The following is an 18,943-nucleotide window of genomic DNA, read 5'->3' on the forward strand; positions in this document are numbered from 1 at the left end:
TTGATCTCGAGGCCCGACATAGCAGCTGCAGTGGGAGCATTTGCAGTGGGAGTTGTTAGTCGTACGGTGACTGACACTGGCATTGAGCATGGGGGAGTAGTGCAGGTCCTTACGAGATACCTACAGGATGTGCGTGCATGCTCTAGCAGGGATACACACGTATGGTTATCACTAGAGCGGATACAGATGCATGCATATAGCTCGAGAGAGAGCGTGGGCGTTGGTTGAGAGTCAGTCATATCTCTCATCCATTGTACATACACTAGTTGTAGGCTAGTAGGCTTTCACTTATCGGCACATTGGCCTTTAGGTGGGAGGTTGTTGGGGTAAAGGCGTATGTGCCTCGCCCGGCCGCCCGAGTCACGGGCGCCCGCCCACTGTACCCTATACATATAGTGATATACTGTATAGGGGGAGCTACCACTTTGGAGTCTCCCCACCTACGTGCTGTGTGCCTCTCCTTCTCTCTCCCTCTCTCCTTGCTTGTGCGTGCTCCTCCCCGATCCTTTCAACTGCCATTCCCACCGCTAGCAAGCCGACCCCGTCGTTGCGCACTTTGTTCGTGGAGAGCCGGGAGATTCCACAGTAGCCATGATCCTATCATTGTTGCGAATAGGATCATGAAGCACCTTGAAGCTTGCAGGCATGGCATTTTTTCCCAGTGTGAAGTTGTCTATTCGCTTCTCCCAAATTAGACTAAGCTGGAGTGCTTTCAACAAGGAGTTGTTTGTCTATAGGCACGCATTGAGCTGATCTGCAGGACCCTCTCCTGGACATGTATGCATTGATGGCATGAATGCCAAGTATGGTGAATGCATTGATGCGCTGTGTATGCTCTCGAGTGTGAGAGTATTAGACTCTAGCATTTGCTAGGTTTATGTACGACACTGTGGGAGCTTGTATGCTCATTCCTTTCCCGGATGGTTGATTCCCGGCGATGTATGGCAGTGTTGACATTTTGGATGCGTTGCTTGCGCCCAGTGGATGCCATGACAGGTGTTTGATGCTGGTTATGCCTCTTGCATATGTAGACAAAGTGTGTGAGCTTTGTTGATTGCGAGCTGTGTTTGCTCGGCCAGGTGGAGTACAGGATATTGTGGTCGAGTGTGACTCCCACAGTGATTGTGATTGAGCATAGCTCTCACATTGACAGGTTTTGTCAGGATTTAGTGGTCGAGTGTGACTCCCACAGTGATTGTGATTGAGCATAGCTCTCACATTGATAGTCATTTGCAGGACACTTTGCAAAGTTTATGTATGCATAGAGTGTGGTGATATTTGATGCGCTTGTGTCGCTCTTGGTTATGAGCTAGCAGTTTACTGGTTTCGATAACCGTTTTGCTGCCGGGACTCTGCCGGATTTTGGCAGATTTTATGCGCGTCATTTGGCGATCTAGTTTGATTGCAGGTGGCACTCTTGAATTGCATAATACGGATATCTCTGCAGGTGGGAGATTTGTGTGTGTATGCCTCGATATCGCACACGTGAGCTTGGCGATTAGCTCACAGGTTCGCAGTGTTTTGAGACAGGGTGTAGCTCATGTATAGTCACTGCGGGAGTATGTTTGCTCATTGATTCCGGACGAGACATTCCCGGATTGATATGACATCCATTATGTGTGACGGTTCCGAGTCAGGAGTGACGACTCATGAGAGACGGCGGTCTTGTAGTTGCCGATACATGCGTTGTTGGCATTGTGGTCACACAGGGCACATTAGGCGTCGCTGTTTTAGACGTATGAGACAGCAACAGAGATGTATGCATGATGCAAAGACGGCTTTGACACAGACTAGAGAGGTGGCTGAGTATGCCAGTGACGGTGATGTCACGTTTACCTCTAGTGTTCCTCTTGCTTACATGTCTGGTATAGGTGACACTTCTTCTCGTTGGTTACTAGATGATGATGCAGTCTTCCACATCACATCACGTCGTGAGTGGTTTAGCAGCTTCTCTAGTGGGAGAATCGGATGTGTACACTTGGCTGACGGATCAGCCTATGACATTGCAGGTGCAGGAGATGTATGCTTGTTGTTGCCCAGTGGTGCATCCTTTATGCTACGTCATGTACGTTACGTGCCTGGACTGAGACAGAGCTTGATCTCAGTGAGACAGCTACAGGACAGTGGTTGTCGTGTAGTGCTTAGAGAGCACTCTTTTCAGATGCATTGCGGATCGCTAGTGATTGCGAGAGGAGCCCGGAGTGGCCTGGTCTATCCATTGCATGTATCTGATGTACAAGATGGGGTAGTCTCGATTGCGACATTGCAGCCATGTATAGAGCGAGAGACAAGACGTGTTTCTTTTGCAGTTGTGTTGCAGGATGCTCAGACATTAGTTGAGCAGGTAGATCTAGCTGTGCAAGATATGTCTTCGTATGGGCATGTAGAGCGGGTGTGCTCTAGTGAGACACAGCAGATTATCCCTCCTATGATGGAGATGCCTCCTATGATGGAGATGAGTGACATGGAGTTCTTTGACATGCTTATGTCAGACGAGTCACAGGACGCTCAGACATTGGTCGAGCAGGTTGAGCCAGTTGTGCAGGTGCAGTCTATAGACAGTCAGGTAGAGCAGGTTAGCTCTAGTGAGCCACAGATGGAGACTGTGCAGACGTCTTCACATAGACAGGTAGAGCGGGAGTGCTCTAGTGAGTCACAGCGGGGCGAGTCATCACTTGTGATGGCGGAGATGACTGGTGTAGATGCTGAGGATACAGTCGTGATACAGTCATTTCTTGATATGCTCTGATACCAGTTGATGGGGAGAAACCTGAATTAGGGTTTAGAGTTCATTCATGGGAGACATACACAGAGAAGCAAGGGAGAGAGAGTTGTGGGGATAAGTCAACTCCTGAAAAGCATGAGTGTGTGACTCCCCTATCACACATGTATATTGCACTAGTACACATAGTGCACTTAGTACATTAAAAGTACTAAGTGTACTATGTACTATAACTTATGGGCTTGTACACACTATAAGGGTGGGCATTATGCCTTTACCCCAACAGCAAGCGACAGTAGTACGCAGGTCGGCGACAGCAGTACGAGCAGGCTGCAAGTACGGGCGAACTTTGGAAAAGTAGCGGACGAAGCAGCACGGGCGTCGGGCAGTATTTTTTTTTAAACGGGGTTCCCCTGCTACTATGATCCTTACTCTTGTATCCCAAATATATAGTTTTTTTTGTGGAGGGGGGGAGGGGAGGGAGGTGCGTTGTGACCCTAGTGTGGTGTTCTGTCCATTTTGTGTTGTGTGAATTTGGTTAAGTGTTGTTCTCTTTAATGGTTATTTAATCATAAGCTTAGGCTCTCTAATCTACCACACTACATTCTTCGCCCGTTGCTTTGCAAGAGGATGACAGGGAAAGCATGGTCCAAAGCCCTACGTTGGACACGACTAAACCCAAGGTTGAGAAACCACAGTTCCAACGATCACAAAAAGACAAACATGGAGTTCTCTCTTTGTGCTCGGAGGTTCTTGCATGGGTCCAAGTGTGACTTGATAAAGCCGATTTCATAGAACCGAAATTATGACGGAGTGTTTACTCATTCCATAGGTCATATTTCAGGTTACTTGGGAAACTCTTAACCACCGTTTCATGAGGTCTTGGTCTTTTTATTGCCAAACTATGTGAGTGAATCCGATTTTGTTTTGCAAAAATTATTTGTTGCATGCTCAATGCCTTCTATGTCGTGAATTGAATATTCATGACACTGGGTAGAAGTGTTGTACTTTGTGATTGCTCGCTTGCATATTGTGGCTTGAGATGGTTTGTCCATATGCGATGATTTCCACCGAGGGGTGATGTAGAAGCTACTAGAGATCGAACCCTTTAAAGGGTTGGAGAGATGATACCAAGACCTTTGTATACACAGTATGATCTAGGCAGCTTATGGGCGGCCGACTGTATGGCCTTGTGACACACCTACGAGCATGCAGGACAGAGCCAAACATCAGATAGAAGCCGACGAGCAAAGTCAGACAACGCAAATGACACGTGGCACTACCATGTGGTGGCATTACGGCCATGTGTTTTTCTCTTGACATTATGCAAGTGTGCACGGGAACATGGTGGTCAATGTGCACGACTTTTGCCAAACATTCACACTTGGGGTCAAATTTTGTAGAGTCCTTTTCACAACCCCATGTTGGGGGGGAGGGGACAAACGTTTAAAACCTTTAAAAATAAAAGAACATCCCCTTTTTGGAGGTATCGTGGCCCCTATGCTATTATTGGGGGCCTTTGCTTCTTTTGGGAGGAGGGGCTGGCGCGGGCTGCAGCTTCACATTTTCTCCCTTGGTGAAAAAGCTGGCGGGACTGCTTTGGCTCTCCTGGGTGGAAGGGGCTGCAGGAAGCGCACAGCTCTCTCTCTCTCTATTGGAAGGCTAGCGGGCAGGGCTGTCCACGCCTTTGGGGAGGAGGTCGGGCTGCAGCACATGTGCTTTTTCTTTGGAAGGCTAACAGGCTGGCCTGTAGGAAACGCAGGGCTGAACAGCACGTTTTTGGGCTCCCTCTCTCTCTCTCTCTCTCTCTCTCTCTCTCTCTCTGGTGGAAGGCAGCTGCAGGACAGGAGCCGCAGGACTGCTTTCTCTCTTTCTTGTGGAAGGCAGCGCAGGACTGCTGCTCCTCTCTCTCTTTGTCGCTTGGCTGCAGGTGAGCAAGTTGCAGGAGGAGGCATAGGGGCTAACAGCCGAGAGGCCTCTCTCTCTCTCTCTCTCTCTCTCTCTCTCTCTCTCTCTCGCTTGGTTATGGAGAAAAACCACACGCTGTTTTCTGTGGGAAAGCAGCCCTGTTCTGGTTGTGGAAAAAGCACAGGGTTTTGCTGCGGAAAACAGCCTGCTGTTGGCACTGTCTTTGGATGGTGCTATATATGGTTCTGTGAGGAGACAGGACAAATGTTTCATGTGGAAACAGGTCATAGGTTTCTCAAGGAAACATGTTTTTGGTTTTCTCTAGGAGATGTTGGATTATATCATCTCCAGAGGGTCTACATCACCTTTTTCATGCTTGTATCGGCCATTTATGAGGCCCTGAATCAGCATATCTTAGCAGAGATTATTCAGCATTTTTCTACCATTTTCTGGTATTTTTAGGCATTTTATGCTGCTACCATGTTGTCACCCTGCTACAGCTGGCTGACTAGCATCTTGAGGGAGTATATAAGGGCTGGCTCCCTTTCCCTCAGTTCATCTCATTTTTCAGCATTCAGTTGAGGTCATTAGCAGCTGCTACTGCTTCTCACCATTGTACAGCACCTACGGGCTTCCCTCTCAGATTTCAGCAATAAACATTAGTTTCCAGCATTTACAGGTCTTGTACCTAGGCCTACATCTGTGTTTTATATTTGCTTCACTTTCTTTCATGGTATCAGAGAAAAAAGCTGACCTGTGAGGAGAAGAAAGCTTCGTTTTCTGTTTTGGAGCAGAGGCTTCGACAAATTGCTGCATTTTCTGCAGATGTCAACGTAGAAGGTGCTGCGTTTTCTTCCGGGAGCAGAGGCTTCCTCAAGAGTGCTGCGTTTTCTTCATCTGACACTTGGGGCTGTTGTATTTCTGAATTTTCAGCAAAGATTGCCAATTTTTCTGATTGTTGAAGCCCTCTTCTAGGTGCTGAGGACAAGGAACTACATCTTGGAGAGATCTTCTTCCTCACCTTTCAATTTCCCACCCTCCCTCCCTTTCTTCTTGCTGTGCACAGCCTGAGAGAAGGACTTGCTGATTTTCTTCAGCCCCTTTCTTTAGAGAAGGTTTCTTGTCAGAGGACATGGCTTCACGAGGTTTCTCTACTGCTGCTCCTTCTCCTGTCGATTCTCCAGCACCATCACAGCCTGGATCCCCTGCTCCCGCCGCTCCACAGGTGGTTCCTATTCCCAATCTTTCCTCTCTGAGTTTCTCTCATCCAGGTCTTGCTCCCACCCCTACCCACATACCATCGTACAATCCTCCCCAAGTCAGTGATTCCATGAAGCTTACCGCAACCAACTATCATACTTGGTCTTTCTACACTCAGTTTTGTTGCTGGAAGGAGCCGGTGTGTGGATGGCTATCTCCACACCTCACTTGGTGGACCTTGCTTTGAGAAGCATATTGGATGCTCAGGCTCGTCTTATCATCATCCATTGCATGACTCCATCCATACAGGCATAGTTTGTCTCCTCCCGAAGTAATGCTCATCAGATGTGGACAGAGATCCAGAGGAGGTATGGGAGAGTTTCGAGACAGTGAAAATTGCCAAATTGGAGTCAGATCTGGAGAAGCTTACCATCACTAAGTCAGATAACCTCATTGAGAAGATTGGAGAGTTTTCCCGTATCAAGCTGCAACTTGAGGAGTACAGGAGCACCATCAACATTCTCGGTTGTTGCCAATGGAGTCCATGATGGGAGTCTCTACAAGATCACCAATTTTTCTTCTCAGATCCCTCACACTGATTCCCATATTCATTAGCTTTTCTCACCCATGTTGGCTTTGGTTTCTGCGGCAGATACTTCTTTATGGCATTCTCGCTTCGGTCATGTACCCATTGCTGCCTTACATAAGTTCCATTCTAAGCAGGTTGTCAGCAGACTACTTCAGCTCAGGTCTCTCTCACACATCTGCTCATCCTGCATGATGGGCAAGCATCATCGAGATGCATTTCGAGAGGAGGCCACTCATCGAGCAACCCGAAGACTGGAGCTTATACATGCAGATCGAAGGGCATTCACCAACAGACTTCAGTTCCTTACACTCCTCAACAGAATGGAGTTGTGGAACGAAAGAACCGGATCGTCAAAGAGATGGCTTGTGCTTTGTTGCATCATGCAGATCTCCCTCTTGCTTTCTAGGGTGAAGTTGTGGCTACCTCAATTTATCTCATTAACCGCTCTCTCACAAAAGCATTTGAGGGGATGACTCCAGAGGAGGCCTTTACAGGACACAAGCTTTCTGTATCTCATCTTCGTGTTTTTGCTTGTGTTGCTAATGCGCATGTCCCAGATAAGAGAAGGACCACACTCGCCCCGAAGTCAAAGAGGATGATCTTCACAAGCTTCTGCGATTTGGAAGTTGATGACATCATCATTTCCCGTGATGCTCGATTTGATGAGAGCTTGTTTGGCATTGATTCCTCTCTGCCTGATGCATCTTCCGACTTTCTGGTTGATCCTTTTCCAACAAATGCTAGTGATCTTTTACCTCTTCCACGTCCAACTCCTCCTCCTCCCCCTGCTGCAACCCCGGTGCCAACTGCTCCTTTACAGTCACCCGTTTCCGTTGCATCAGCCTCTACAGCTCCTAGTCCCTCTATGAGTCCTGCTTTGACTCCAGGATTACCCTCACTAGTGAGATTACCTCATCTCCACTTCCACCAACATCGGATGAGTCCTCTACTGTAGCTAGATCTTCTTCTTCACACTTTGAGAGGGAGGTTGGCCTACCTCGGTGGGTTCAGCAACTCTTTAGAGATTCTAGTCTCACTGATGCACAGCTCCATAACCAAATCTCTACCACCACCCCTGGCCCTCGCCATTCATCTCGAGCTTCCACATCTCATCACACAGTGAATTATGCTCTCATGAGTTCTCTCCAGGAGATTGACGACTGGATCGAGTTGGGCCTTCTTCAACTGGCCTACTGTTCTACCAAGGACAATGTAGCTGATCTCTTCACCAAACCACTTCCAAGAGCTACTATGGAGGTGTTACTTCAGCGTGCTGGTATTAGACCACCCCTCTGGCGTTGAAGAGGAGGTGTTGGATTATATCATCTTTAGAGAGTCTACATCACCTTTTTCATGCTTGTATTGGCCATTTCTGAGGCCCTGCATTGGCATATCTTAGCAAAGATTATTCAACATTTTTCTACCATTTTTTGGTATTTTTAAGCATTTTATGTAGCGTTTTATGCTACTACCATGCTGTCGGCCTGCTACAGCTGATCGACCTGAGGGAGTATATAAGGGCTGGCTCCCTTTCCCTCAATTCATCTCATTTTTCAGCATTCAGTTGAGGTCATTAGCAGCTGCTACTACTTCTCACCATTGTACAGCACCTACGGGCTTCCCTCGTGCTCAGATTTCAGCAATAAACATCAGTTTCCAGCATTTACAAGTCTTGTACCTGGGCCTACATCTATGCTTTATATTTGCTTCACTTTCTTTCAGGAGATAGGTCACATGCAGGCAATGGTTACAAGAATGAACACATGTTTTGTACAGCCTTGCTACTGATTGGACAGGGGTCGAGGAATCCATGACTAAGATGGATAGTACCCTTGGACGGCAAAGAGGGATGGTTCAGGTGTGTCCGACTGTATGGTATATTGTGTTGTGACGCGGGTTCTCTTTTGGGAAACAGTTTGGAATCTTTGTTGTGATGCAGGAGCACTGGATGTGTCAACGTGTGATGTTGTCCATAGGGTGAGAGGCTATGGATGGTTGTGGCAACCTTGACCGAGGAAGAGAGCTTCTGTGTATAGGACTCGTGTGAAAGAGTCTTTAGGATGTGAACAATAGCTGGAATTGTTTGTGGATGCCGAGTGAACATGAAGCCATGATGCAGGGTCTTTGCAGGCTTCAAGGGTTCTACTATGACAGCTGAGTTTCCAGCCTTATTGTAATCAAAGCGGCGCCACTGCGTTTTGGGGCCAATCGGTGTTCGTATACTGTTTGCAAGAGCACTCTAGCTCCCCCTGTTTGTTTTCCTTTTCTAGGTCTTCGAAGGTGTTGAAGTGTTTTGTGTGCTAGTTTGTTTTGCACCGCCCTTTGGTCTACTAAAGGCCGGTTTCAAGGTTCCGTTGCCGGAACATCGTCAACTTTCTCAAGGAGGCGAGCCTGTGGTTGCTCTAGCCAGGACAATCGCCAACTTTCCCAATGGGGAGAGCTCGTGGTTGTCTCATGAGAGTCACATCAAAAGCTTCAACATGTGGAAAATGAAAAGGAAGTGCAGGAGGCAGTGCATGACTATGTGTCTTTGCTTGTATGAGGTGAAAAGAAAAAGCTAAAGATGAAGCTCATGAGAAAAGACGCCAAAGAGAAGACGTTTGGGCCAAGAACAAGAAGCAGTTCAAGTGTTATGGTGCAAAAGATGGGTTGAAGGCTATGGCTTTTGACAGTTTGTCACCAGTGGTATCTTCACGGAGGCTTCAAAGGTTCAGAAGGCAGTTTCTTTCTTGTAGAGCAATGTTTTGCAATGGTGGTCTACTATGCTACATCAAGGACTTGCTCTTACCATTTGGGGTAGAGTGCAAGCAGGTTTTGGAAAAGACCGGTGAGGTGGCCTATCGTTTGAAGCTACCAGATCACTGGATGATTCACAATGCATTTCATGTGAGTCTTCTTAGACCTTTCCGAGGTGATGCGCTTGAAGATGTATTAGATGAGGCTCAGTTGGAAGTGGAGGAACTTGATGAGGTTCTTATTCCCGAGCAAACACTAGCACACAAGGAAAGAAAGGTACAAGGTAAAGTTTCTCGTCGCTATCATGTGAAGTTCAAGAACTATTCACCCATGGATGCGAAGTGGATGGAGGAGGGTGACTTAGCAGATTCACCTAGGTATTGTAGCTTTATCTTGATGCCTTCGAGTTAGAGCCAACTCTTGCTACGGCTCATTCAAGTTTAGCAAAGCTGGGGTCTGGAGCATTGCTTGATGCTCAAGAGGGGGGTAGCACCTCCGCTCCCTTGTTATCTAGAGGTCACTTGGTGCAGCTTTTGTCTCACCCGAAGCTACTGATAGCTGACAGTACATTTTCTTATGGGACTTCTATGCTATTGTGTAATAGTCACATGAGATGGAAAAGTTGTGTATGGTTCACAGTCGGCCGCCCGCCGCACCATGAACTGTAACTACAATTATGGATAACTCTATCTACACGTATGGTTAACAAAGATGGTTTTTGCCTTTGGAACTAATGTATGACTGAGGAAGATTGGGACGTTGATCTTTGTCATATGGTTCTAGCTGTTCTTGACCACAACGTTGGTCAATTGGATATTGAGATGGATGCTATTTGTGGAGCTGGTCTTCTTTGGAATGGCATGGTTTGGTTGAGCTCAAAGTCTCCAGCAACCTGAGCTAACACCGCGAGACTCTATGGAGGGCGTAAGTCTTGCAAGTAGTCCTAGAGTTGGTTTGGTTCATGGATATATGGATCGAACTCTATTTGTGCATGTATTCGTACACTTTCTGAGGTATTATTGTATTCTGGGGCCGTTGGATCCTGATACCCTTTGGAATACATGGGAAATACTCCGGATTGTGTCGTGTGAGGAATATATGTGGTTATGATACATCCGGTACTTTACTATATTGATGGTGTACCACCAATCATGGATCCTGCAGGATGGCAACGGGCGTAAGGCTTGCGAGCAGCCCTTCGTGGATGTGTTGTTTGAATGCATTGAGTGCTTTCATATGCTCATAATGTATCACTAGTCGTGGCTCCTGCGGAATGGCCATGGGCATAAGGTTTGCGAGCAGCCCTTAGACTATTACTTTAGAGTGAGTAAAGCATCTTGAGGAGCATATTGCTTGCAAATGCATGTGTGTGTGTCATATGTGGAATGACACATGGTTTTGTTTTTGGTTAACACAGGTTATGTGTTTCCACTTGGCTTTTAGACTTTTGCTGGAGGTTCTTATGGAACAAGCAAGAGTCTCATGTCACTTTGACGTGAGGGCATAGCCATATTGTGCTAGATGATTGTTTCATCACCCAAATGCACTTGAGGGCGATTGCTTTTGTTATATGAGGCGTCTCTGCGGGACGGATGCCTTACTGTGCCATTGAGTGCAATCGAGGACGCTTGCCATTTTTCAAGAGGGGGGTATGTTACGGCCCTGTGTTTTTCTCTTGACATTATGCAAGTGTGCACGGGAACATGGTGGTTAGTGTGCACGACACAAGTGCGCAGGACTTTTGCCAAACATTCACACTTGGGGTCAAATTTTGAAGGGTCCTTTTCACAACTCCATGTGGGCGGGGAGGGGACAAAGGTTTAAAACCTTCAAAAATAAAAGAACATCCCCTTTTTGGAGGTATCGTGGCCCCTATGCTATTATTGGGGGCCTTTGCTTCTTTTGGGAGGAGGGGCTGGCGGGCTGCAGCTTCACATTTTCTACAGCTCTCTCTCTATTGGAAGGCTGGCGGGCAGGGCTGTCCGTGCCTTTGGGAAGGATGTTGGGCTGCAGCACATGTGCTTTTTCTTTGGAAGGCTAACAGGCTGGCCTGCAGGAAACACAGGGCTGAACGGCACATTTTTGGGCTCCCTCTATCTCTCTCTCTTTGGTGGAAGGCAGCTGCATGACAGGAGCCGCAGGACTGCTTTCTCTCTTTCTTGTGGAAGGCGGCGCAGGACTGCTCCTCTCTCTCTTTGTTGCTTGGCTGCAGGTGAGCAAGTTGCAGGAGGCACAGAGCTGACAGCCGAGAGGCTTCTCTCTCTCTCTCTCTCTCTCTCTCTCTCTCTCTCTCTCTCTCACTTGGTTATGGGGAAAAAGCACACGCTGTTTGCTGTGGGAAAGCAGCCCTGTTCTGGTTGTGGAAAAAGCACAGGGTTTTGCTGTGGAAAACAGCCTGCTGTTGGCACTGTCTTTGGATGGTGTTGTGTATGGTTCTGTGAGGAGACAGGACAAAGGTTTGAAGGGGAAACAGGCCTTAGGGTTTCATGTGGAAACAGGTCATGTCGTAGGTTTCTCGAGGAAACATGTTTTTGGTTTTCTCCAGGAAATAGGTCACATGCAGGCAGTGTTTACAAGAATGGACACATGTTTTGTACAGCCTTGCTGGTGATTGGACATGGGTCGGGGAATCCATGACTGAGATGGATAGTACCCTTGGACGGCAGAGAGGGATAGTGCAGGTGTGTCGACTGTATGGTATATTGTGCTGTGATGCGAGTTCTCTTTTGGGCAACAGTTTGGAGTCTCTGTTGTGATGCAGGAGCACTAGAGTCTAGATGTGTCAAGGTGTGAGGCTGTCCATAGGGTGAGAGGCTATGGATGGTTGTGGCAACCTTGACCGAGGAAGAAAGCTTCTATGTACGAGACTCATGTGAAAGAGTCTTTGGGATGTAAACAATAGTTGGAATTGTTTGTGGATGCCGAGTGAACATGAAGCCATGATGCAGGGTCTTTGCAGGCTTCAAGAGTTCTACTGTAATGGCTGAGTTTCCAGCCTTATTGTAATCAAAGCTCTTATAATCAATTAAAGAAATACCGCAAGGGGCGCCACTGCGTTTTGGGGCCAATCGGTGTTCGTGTACTCTTTGCAGGAGCACTCTAGCTCCCCCTATTTGTTTTCCTTTTCTAGGCCTTCGAAGGTGTTGAAGTGTTTTGTGTGCCAGTTTGTTTTTCACCGCCCTTTGGTCTACTGAAGGCCGGTTTCAAGTAGTGATGATATGGCGATGGTGACATGGAGCTGATGATGTGGTAGTTGGGTACACTTGGCCAACAACAATAATATTGACCGACTAGGAAGATTGGTACATATATATACATGGGTAGCCAAAACATCATATTCATTTGCTTTCCTCAATGTTGTACTTCACTGAGCTTCTTTGTAGGCGAAGTGCTAAGCCAAGAGTGAACAGTAGGTCACAAGGCTGTGATTTAACGTCTTCATTCTCAGCCACATCTTGTACTTGAATTTCAGCTGTATTACTTCTTTCTTGTACATAAATTAACGCCATGGTTTAGGACTCTTGTGTGCTGTATGTGTGATTCCGCTGCACTCTTCTTTCTATCTCTGGAAAACCCTAGCACATAAGCACAAGTGTTCTACAGGCCTAGACTCAAAAGGCCAAGAGTTGTGGATGGTTTATGGATGGCTAGCTGAACGTCGAGCTACTTCTAGAAGCCCAGGTCATGAGGAGCCTTATACCTATACAATTCACCGGTCACTAGATTATGGCCTAGATGGAAAACTGAGGTTATGGATTGAGGTTGCACTGGCTTGGCACTAGGTTGATCTGCAGATTTGAGCATGGCATCCAAAGGAAGGTTTGGTTTCATCAAGGTCTTGTCTTAGGGGGGAATTGGCCATTCCACCTTAGACTTGTGTACCTAATGGGGGTTTTAGATAGGCTGTGTCCTGGTGGTATGGGACACCAAGACCTTCCCAATGCTTCTAAGTCTTTAGACTTGGATGCTCTATGCCTTTATGGATAGCTAACCTCAGACAGCCTTGCGAGGCGTGGTGCCAATCTGCGATGGCAAAAATCTTCTTGGGTGTCTCAAGCATCGCAATTCACTAGAGTTGTGAACCTCTAGGAGTTCGGTTCAAAGTGATTCTTGAGCCAACTAGTGCTTTGAGCATCGGATTTATCACATACTCTCTCTCGAGATGAGAGCCCAACCACCGACGTTGCTTAGTGCCCTAGGGTGGTGTGCGTGCTGCTCCTGTGTGACTTTGACATGGTATCATAGCTCGGTCTATGTGGTCTTGTCCTAGGCGTTCCTAACCTCTGTTTGATCGAGGTGCTCGAATTGAAGGAGGGTGTTGGAGCTGGCAATTCTTGTAGCTACTCTCGGGTTATCGCATGACTAGAAGTTGTGGTGGATTATCCCAGAAGTTGTGGTGGATTATCCCATATGCAAGAGCATGGGCAATCGAAGAGCCATATATAGGGTGTGGTGGCACCTTGTCATAGATATCTCCTCCGGCCGGGTTTTTGGGGGGGAGCAACGGCTAGGAGATGGGAGCCCAGCCACCGACATTGCTCAGTACCCTAGGGTGGTGTGCGTGCTGCTCCTGTGTGACTTTGACAAAAACTTGTACCCTATGTACAAAGAGGCACCCTCAATTGTGCATGACGTTTGAGAACTTTTGGGTCAAAGGAGAACTTTTGTGTCAGAGACTTTGTGCCCTAGGTTTTTGGGATAGCAATGATTTACTGACTTTGTGGCACTTTTTGCATGAGGATCCCACAAAGGTCAATGATGCTCCAAGGTGGACATAGTTCCACAAAAGCATCTAATGCTCCATAGATAGATGAGATTCCACGAAGGCACTCGATCCCTTGATTCTTGTAATCAGAAGAAAATCCACTCCTAGAGATTCAATCAATTGTGTCCTAATAGGACGGCTCTAAGAATTGGTTGATAGATCTCTGTGATTCCGGGACTTGTTATATTGTCTTGGAGAGTCTCTGAGCATTGTTGAAATTCACGTAACCAATGACATGAGGAAGCTATTGTGTAAAGCTTGCCTTGAGTTCACACCCAATTTGGTGGGGTGAAGAGTAGCTTTGGTTGAGACGTGCTATTTACGCTTCGCATTTTGAGAGCTAGCAGAATCCAAAAGTCCTTCCTGCCTTCATTATGGATTGCATTGGGAATGCGAGATGACTCGAGAAGTCAAGCCATTCAGGCCAAGATTTGAAGGTAACTTGGAAGAATATTTATTCTTTGCAAGAAAGTTGCTTCAACCGAAATCCTCTTCTACGAGCCACGGGCCCAATAGTAGGATGGAGGAATTTCAGATTTTGGTCAATGGTATCCCAAAGATGCAACAATGGGTGTTGTAGATAAAGGGAAAAACGCAGCTCATTGGAGTAAAAGGGTTAGCTAGGCATGAGCATGGTGGGATGGAAAACACAGATGAGAGGTGGATAGGGTGGCTTTGATACCATGTTGAGATTACATCGTACTTGAGAGAGAGATAGGGGGGGGGGGAGCACAATGGAGAGAGAGTGATTGCACAACACGATGATGAATGAATTCTATGCCTAAGACTTCCACCATGTACAATGCTTTTATAGGCACTACGGTCCTACCTTTTGTCCCTTAATAAGAGGTGGTTCATGCCTAATGTGTTCATACCACATTGCTGAGACTCCGACTATTCCAATACTCCCAACCACACTGTCACGTGCACACGTTAATCCAGTGCCACGTAGACATGACTATTCCTTACAGTCGCCTTAAGGGCAAAGTTAGAGGTCATATATGGGTAGTTTGGAGCCAATTTGGTGGCCCTATAGGTGCCCGGAGGTGCCCAAGACATGCACCAATGGTTGGGACATATTATGGACACAATATGAACACATTTTTTATGACTTTTTATGGCCTGAAAAGTGAAAACCGACCTGATTACAACTTGCTATCACTTTCCTATATAAAAGCAAGTCATGGATCATTCATAATGATTCAAAGACAGAGATTGCAGAGCCAAGACCAAGGACATGCAGTCTAACAGTTTGGATCAACCAAGTACATCTCCAAATCAGCGTTTTCCATTAACGCACAGTGGAGAACAGTAAGCATAAGTTCATTCATAGCATTCATAGTCTAGATCTACATTAGATCTATGACAATCATTGTAATTACTCATTCATTCAGTAATATATAGTAGGAGTAGGTTAGGTAAAGAGTCTCTCTCCTCCTTCTCTCTACTATGTCATGAGCATGTGATTGCATTAATCTTTATTGCTGGTTAGGTAAAGAGTCTCTCTCTTCTTCTTCTCTCTACTCTATGTCATGAGCATGTGATTAGTGTTAATCTTTAACGCAAAGCAATAAAGATTAACGCTAATCACATGCTCATGACATAGAGTAGAGAGAAGGAGAAGAGAGAGACTCTTCACCTAACCTACTCCTACTATATATTACTGAATGAATAAGTGATTACAATGATTGTCATAGATCCAATGTAGATCTAGACTATGAATGCTATGAATGAACTTATGCTTACTGTTCTCCACTGTGCGTTAATGGAAAACGCTGATTTGGAGATGTACTTGGTTGATCCAAACTGTTAGACTGCATGTCCTTGGTCTTGGCTTTGCAATCTCTGTCTTTGAATCATTATGAATGATCCATGACTTGCCTATATATAGGAAAGTGATAGCAAGTCGTAATCAGGTCGGTTTTCACTTTTCAGGCCATAAAAAGTAATCAAAAATGTCATAAAATGTGTTCATATTGTGCCCATAATATGTCCCAACCATTGGTGCATGTCCTGGGCACCTCCGGGCACCTATAAGGCCACCAAATTGGCTCCAAACTGCCCATATACGACCTCTAACTTTGCCCTTAAGGCGACTGTAAGGAATAGTCATGTCTACGTGGCACCAGATTAACGTGTGCACGTGACACACACCGATCTCCCCTCGAGTAAAGGCTAGGGCTCCTCCAGGTCATGTCTAACTCCGACGTCCCATACCACCAAAGCCTACCCGAAGACCTTCGACATGCTAACCTACGTACTCGGCATGTACACGGTATGAGCATGTTTGCTCTCCTGGTCCAAGCCAAACCTTCAGTGGTGCATCCACACAACTATAGGTCATAATAACCCAAGCTCTCACTTATATAGTGATATATGTGCTATAAATAGCTATTAATCCAGGAGCCCTAGCCAAGTGTTTACTTGCTAATTAGTAAACAACTTTCTTTCTGCGGACTTTGAATCTATCTGTTAGATTCTCTAGAGTAAAAAGGTACCCACTTTCTCGTGCAAAATTTCTAATTGTTCTGAGGTTCAAAAATCACAAGATACCTTGACGGTCCAATGTTGGACTTGTTATAACCAATCTTGTTTCAATTTGTAGGTCTGCGTGCCTTGAGTAACCCCTTAAAGCCACATTCCTTTAAATTGCTACTAATCAAAAGTGAACACAACCTAAAGTTTACTTCCTATCTTTAAACATCTGGCATTCATTATCGAAAAATTCAGAAAACTTGAGTTTTATTCTCATGATTTTCACTATGTTGCAAACCATGAGACAATGCTTGATATACTTGTTTCACTTTTTTGAGACAAAGTTCCTCGTGCTATGATTGGCCTTAGGAATATAATGTTCTACCTAGATCTCAATGAAGAGATCACAAGCATTCATTAAGCGCAGTTGTACCATTGCAACTATGGTGCCTCTTCGGTAAACTCTTTTTTTGTGCTACAACCTTGTGCAATCGACAACTTAATTTTGCCCATGCTTGTGTGTCCCTCTATGAAATGTAGCACCCTATGTTGTGGCATTATGACATGGGATTGAGATCTGGTTTCCATTTCAAATTTTTGTTGTTTTCAAAACGTTTTGGAATTGAAGTAGGAAGCACCTACTCTACCAGAGAAGCACTCCCAATAAAAGGCACTAAACACATCCAAAATGAGTGTGATCTCAACCTTTTAACACAGGGAGCAATACAAATCTCTTATCTTCACAATGCTTTTGATGACATGCTGCAGTCCAAGAAGGATTCAATCAAATTCCAATGCAAGAGTGCAGGTGCATGGGAGAGCTTGCATGATAGACTCACTGACTAGCAAGGAACCCTCCGACAGCTAAGGCTTTCAGAGCACTACCATGAAGAAATAAGAATTTGAGTCAAGATCATATGTGAAGCTACATAATATACAAATACCAACGAATTCACCCACAGACTCTTCAAATAACCCTTGCATGAACTAAGTAGCAAATATAGCCTTTAAAAAGCCATGAGCTATAATACCTACATTCTTGCACTAATGTATTACCTTTTGAGCCCAGAAGAGGTAAGAATTCGGATCGTTTATTTCTTTTCCAAGCCTTGCCACCACTTTGGATGGTGTCCACAGAATACCCTTCACAACCAAAAATCAACAAAAGCAAGCACTGAAAACACAATCAATTTAAGCATAGCAAGAATTGGAGAAACAAGATGCTGATTTTGTAAAAAACTCAAGGCAAAGGAACTCCACGGTAAGTCTTTGAACCACTATAATACAATGCCTCATGAATTTGTGCATCTGCTAATAATTATGTGAATTATGAATACAATGTCTCATTAATTCTGTCTCCCAAAAGATCACAGCAACCTTGTAATTTCATGCTGTCTCCTCACCTATAGTGATGAACAATGCATGTTTCACGCTTCACATTGTAAACCATTCCATAAAAAACTGACATGTAATAAGGTAACTGATTGCAAGAGTTCAAACTACTTATCTTCTTGAAATGCCAGACACTCACAGTAGAGCTTCCCTAGAAGATGCTGTTTTCAAACCCATTACACTTCAAACAATAGAAAGTCATAATCCATCTCTATCAGGATGCAAAATAAACCTTCCTACAAGCATATACCTGCTGCTTTTGTTCAAGCAAAAGCTTGTCAAGGATGGGCAGGATCCAATCCTCGAACTTGCAATAATTTTCATTTGGGACCAGCAAATTCCCAATTCGATTTAAGCCCCGTGATCGTAGCTGAGCCCCTGGCAAGTTGAAGTTCCCGAGAAAAGATGGAGCCAGGCACTTGATGAGGTCCTCCTCGATACCTCCCGCAGTAGTGACAATCACGTCAACCTAAAAAGTTTCACTGCCATCAAAGGAGGGCTAGCATGTCACTTGTAAACAAGCAGTTGAGAAAGCAGTATAAGCTGTTTGTTCAGTATAAAGTTCAGACCCTACCATCTTATGTTCTGCAAGGAATCGAATGGTCTCACGCACTCCTGACGAGATGATGTTGGATGTGAACCCTAGAAAAACCTTGCATTTGACATTCTCCCTGAAGGTGGGATCTTGGTGCTCTTCGCAGCAATCTGCCTCCACAGGCTCATGAGACAACCTCCAGTCCAGCTGCAAATATTGATAGAAGGCACTTTTTAAGAATGCAGTAATCTTTACCCAAGAGTAAAACGTTATCCTAGACAGTGCAGAATCTGCCCTGATATGGAACCCACCGATATTTACCCTAATCAATGTAATGCAGACATGCACAATGAATAATCACCATATGGTTGACGAGGGCGATGGCCTGGCCGAGGTGGGAGGCCTGGAAGCCAGTGGAGACGAAGGAGTCAAGCAGCCGGGGGTAGTCCACGCCCTGCCCGAAATCGTAGCCGGACACCGCCTCTGCGCGATCGTGGAGGTCGTCCGAAGCACGCATCACCGAGCTGTGGACCTGCTGCAGCAAGCTCCCAATGTCTTCCTCCATGAGTGCGTATGCCTTTGGACTTCACTTTTCTTTAAGTAGCTCAAAATATATAGCAC

The 18,943-nt window shown here is 45.8% G+C and overlaps 2 protein-coding genes across 2 annotated transcripts in view; one reads left to right on the top strand and one right to left on the bottom strand.

Moving 5' to 3' along the window:
- The window catches only part of DHS (deoxyhypusine synthase), a 36,343-nt gene extending 17,412 nt beyond the window's left edge, over positions 1-18,931 (bottom strand). Inside the window, exons 1-4 of the mRNA XM_086773034.1 lie at positions 18,684-18,931; positions 18,362-18,529; positions 18,038-18,256; positions 17,452-17,538 (exon numbers count right to left, since the gene is read on the bottom strand). Coding sequence (XP_086629160.1) covers positions 17,452-17,538; positions 18,038-18,256; positions 18,362-18,529; positions 18,684-18,887 — 678 coding nt within the window. The 5' untranslated portion in view covers positions 18,888-18,931. The remainder of the gene's footprint in view (positions 1-17,451; positions 17,539-18,037; positions 18,257-18,361; positions 18,530-18,683) is intronic.
- Positions 751-2,749, top strand: LOC147619397 (uncharacterized). The gene has a single exon (XM_086773395.1). It carries the CDS (start codon positions 1,604-1,606, stop codon positions 2,747-2,749), a length of 1,146 nt encoding a protein of 381 aa, XP_086629521.1. The 5' UTR covers positions 751-1,603.
- Positions 18,932-18,943: the final 12 nt, after the last annotated feature.

This window comes from Cibotium barometz, chromosome 33 (assembly GCF_041138505.1).
Source record: "Cibotium barometz isolate CiBa-2024 chromosome 33, ASM4113850v1, whole genome shotgun sequence".
NCBI classification, from domain to species: domain Eukaryota; kingdom Viridiplantae; phylum Streptophyta; class Polypodiopsida; order Cyatheales; family Cibotiaceae; genus Cibotium; species Cibotium barometz.

What these genes read in the sequence shown, in the direction of transcription:
- LOC147619397 (XM_086773395.1), top strand. Translation starts at nt 1,604, where the DNA reads ATGACATCCATTATGTGTGACGGTTCCGAGTCAGGAGTGACGACTCAT.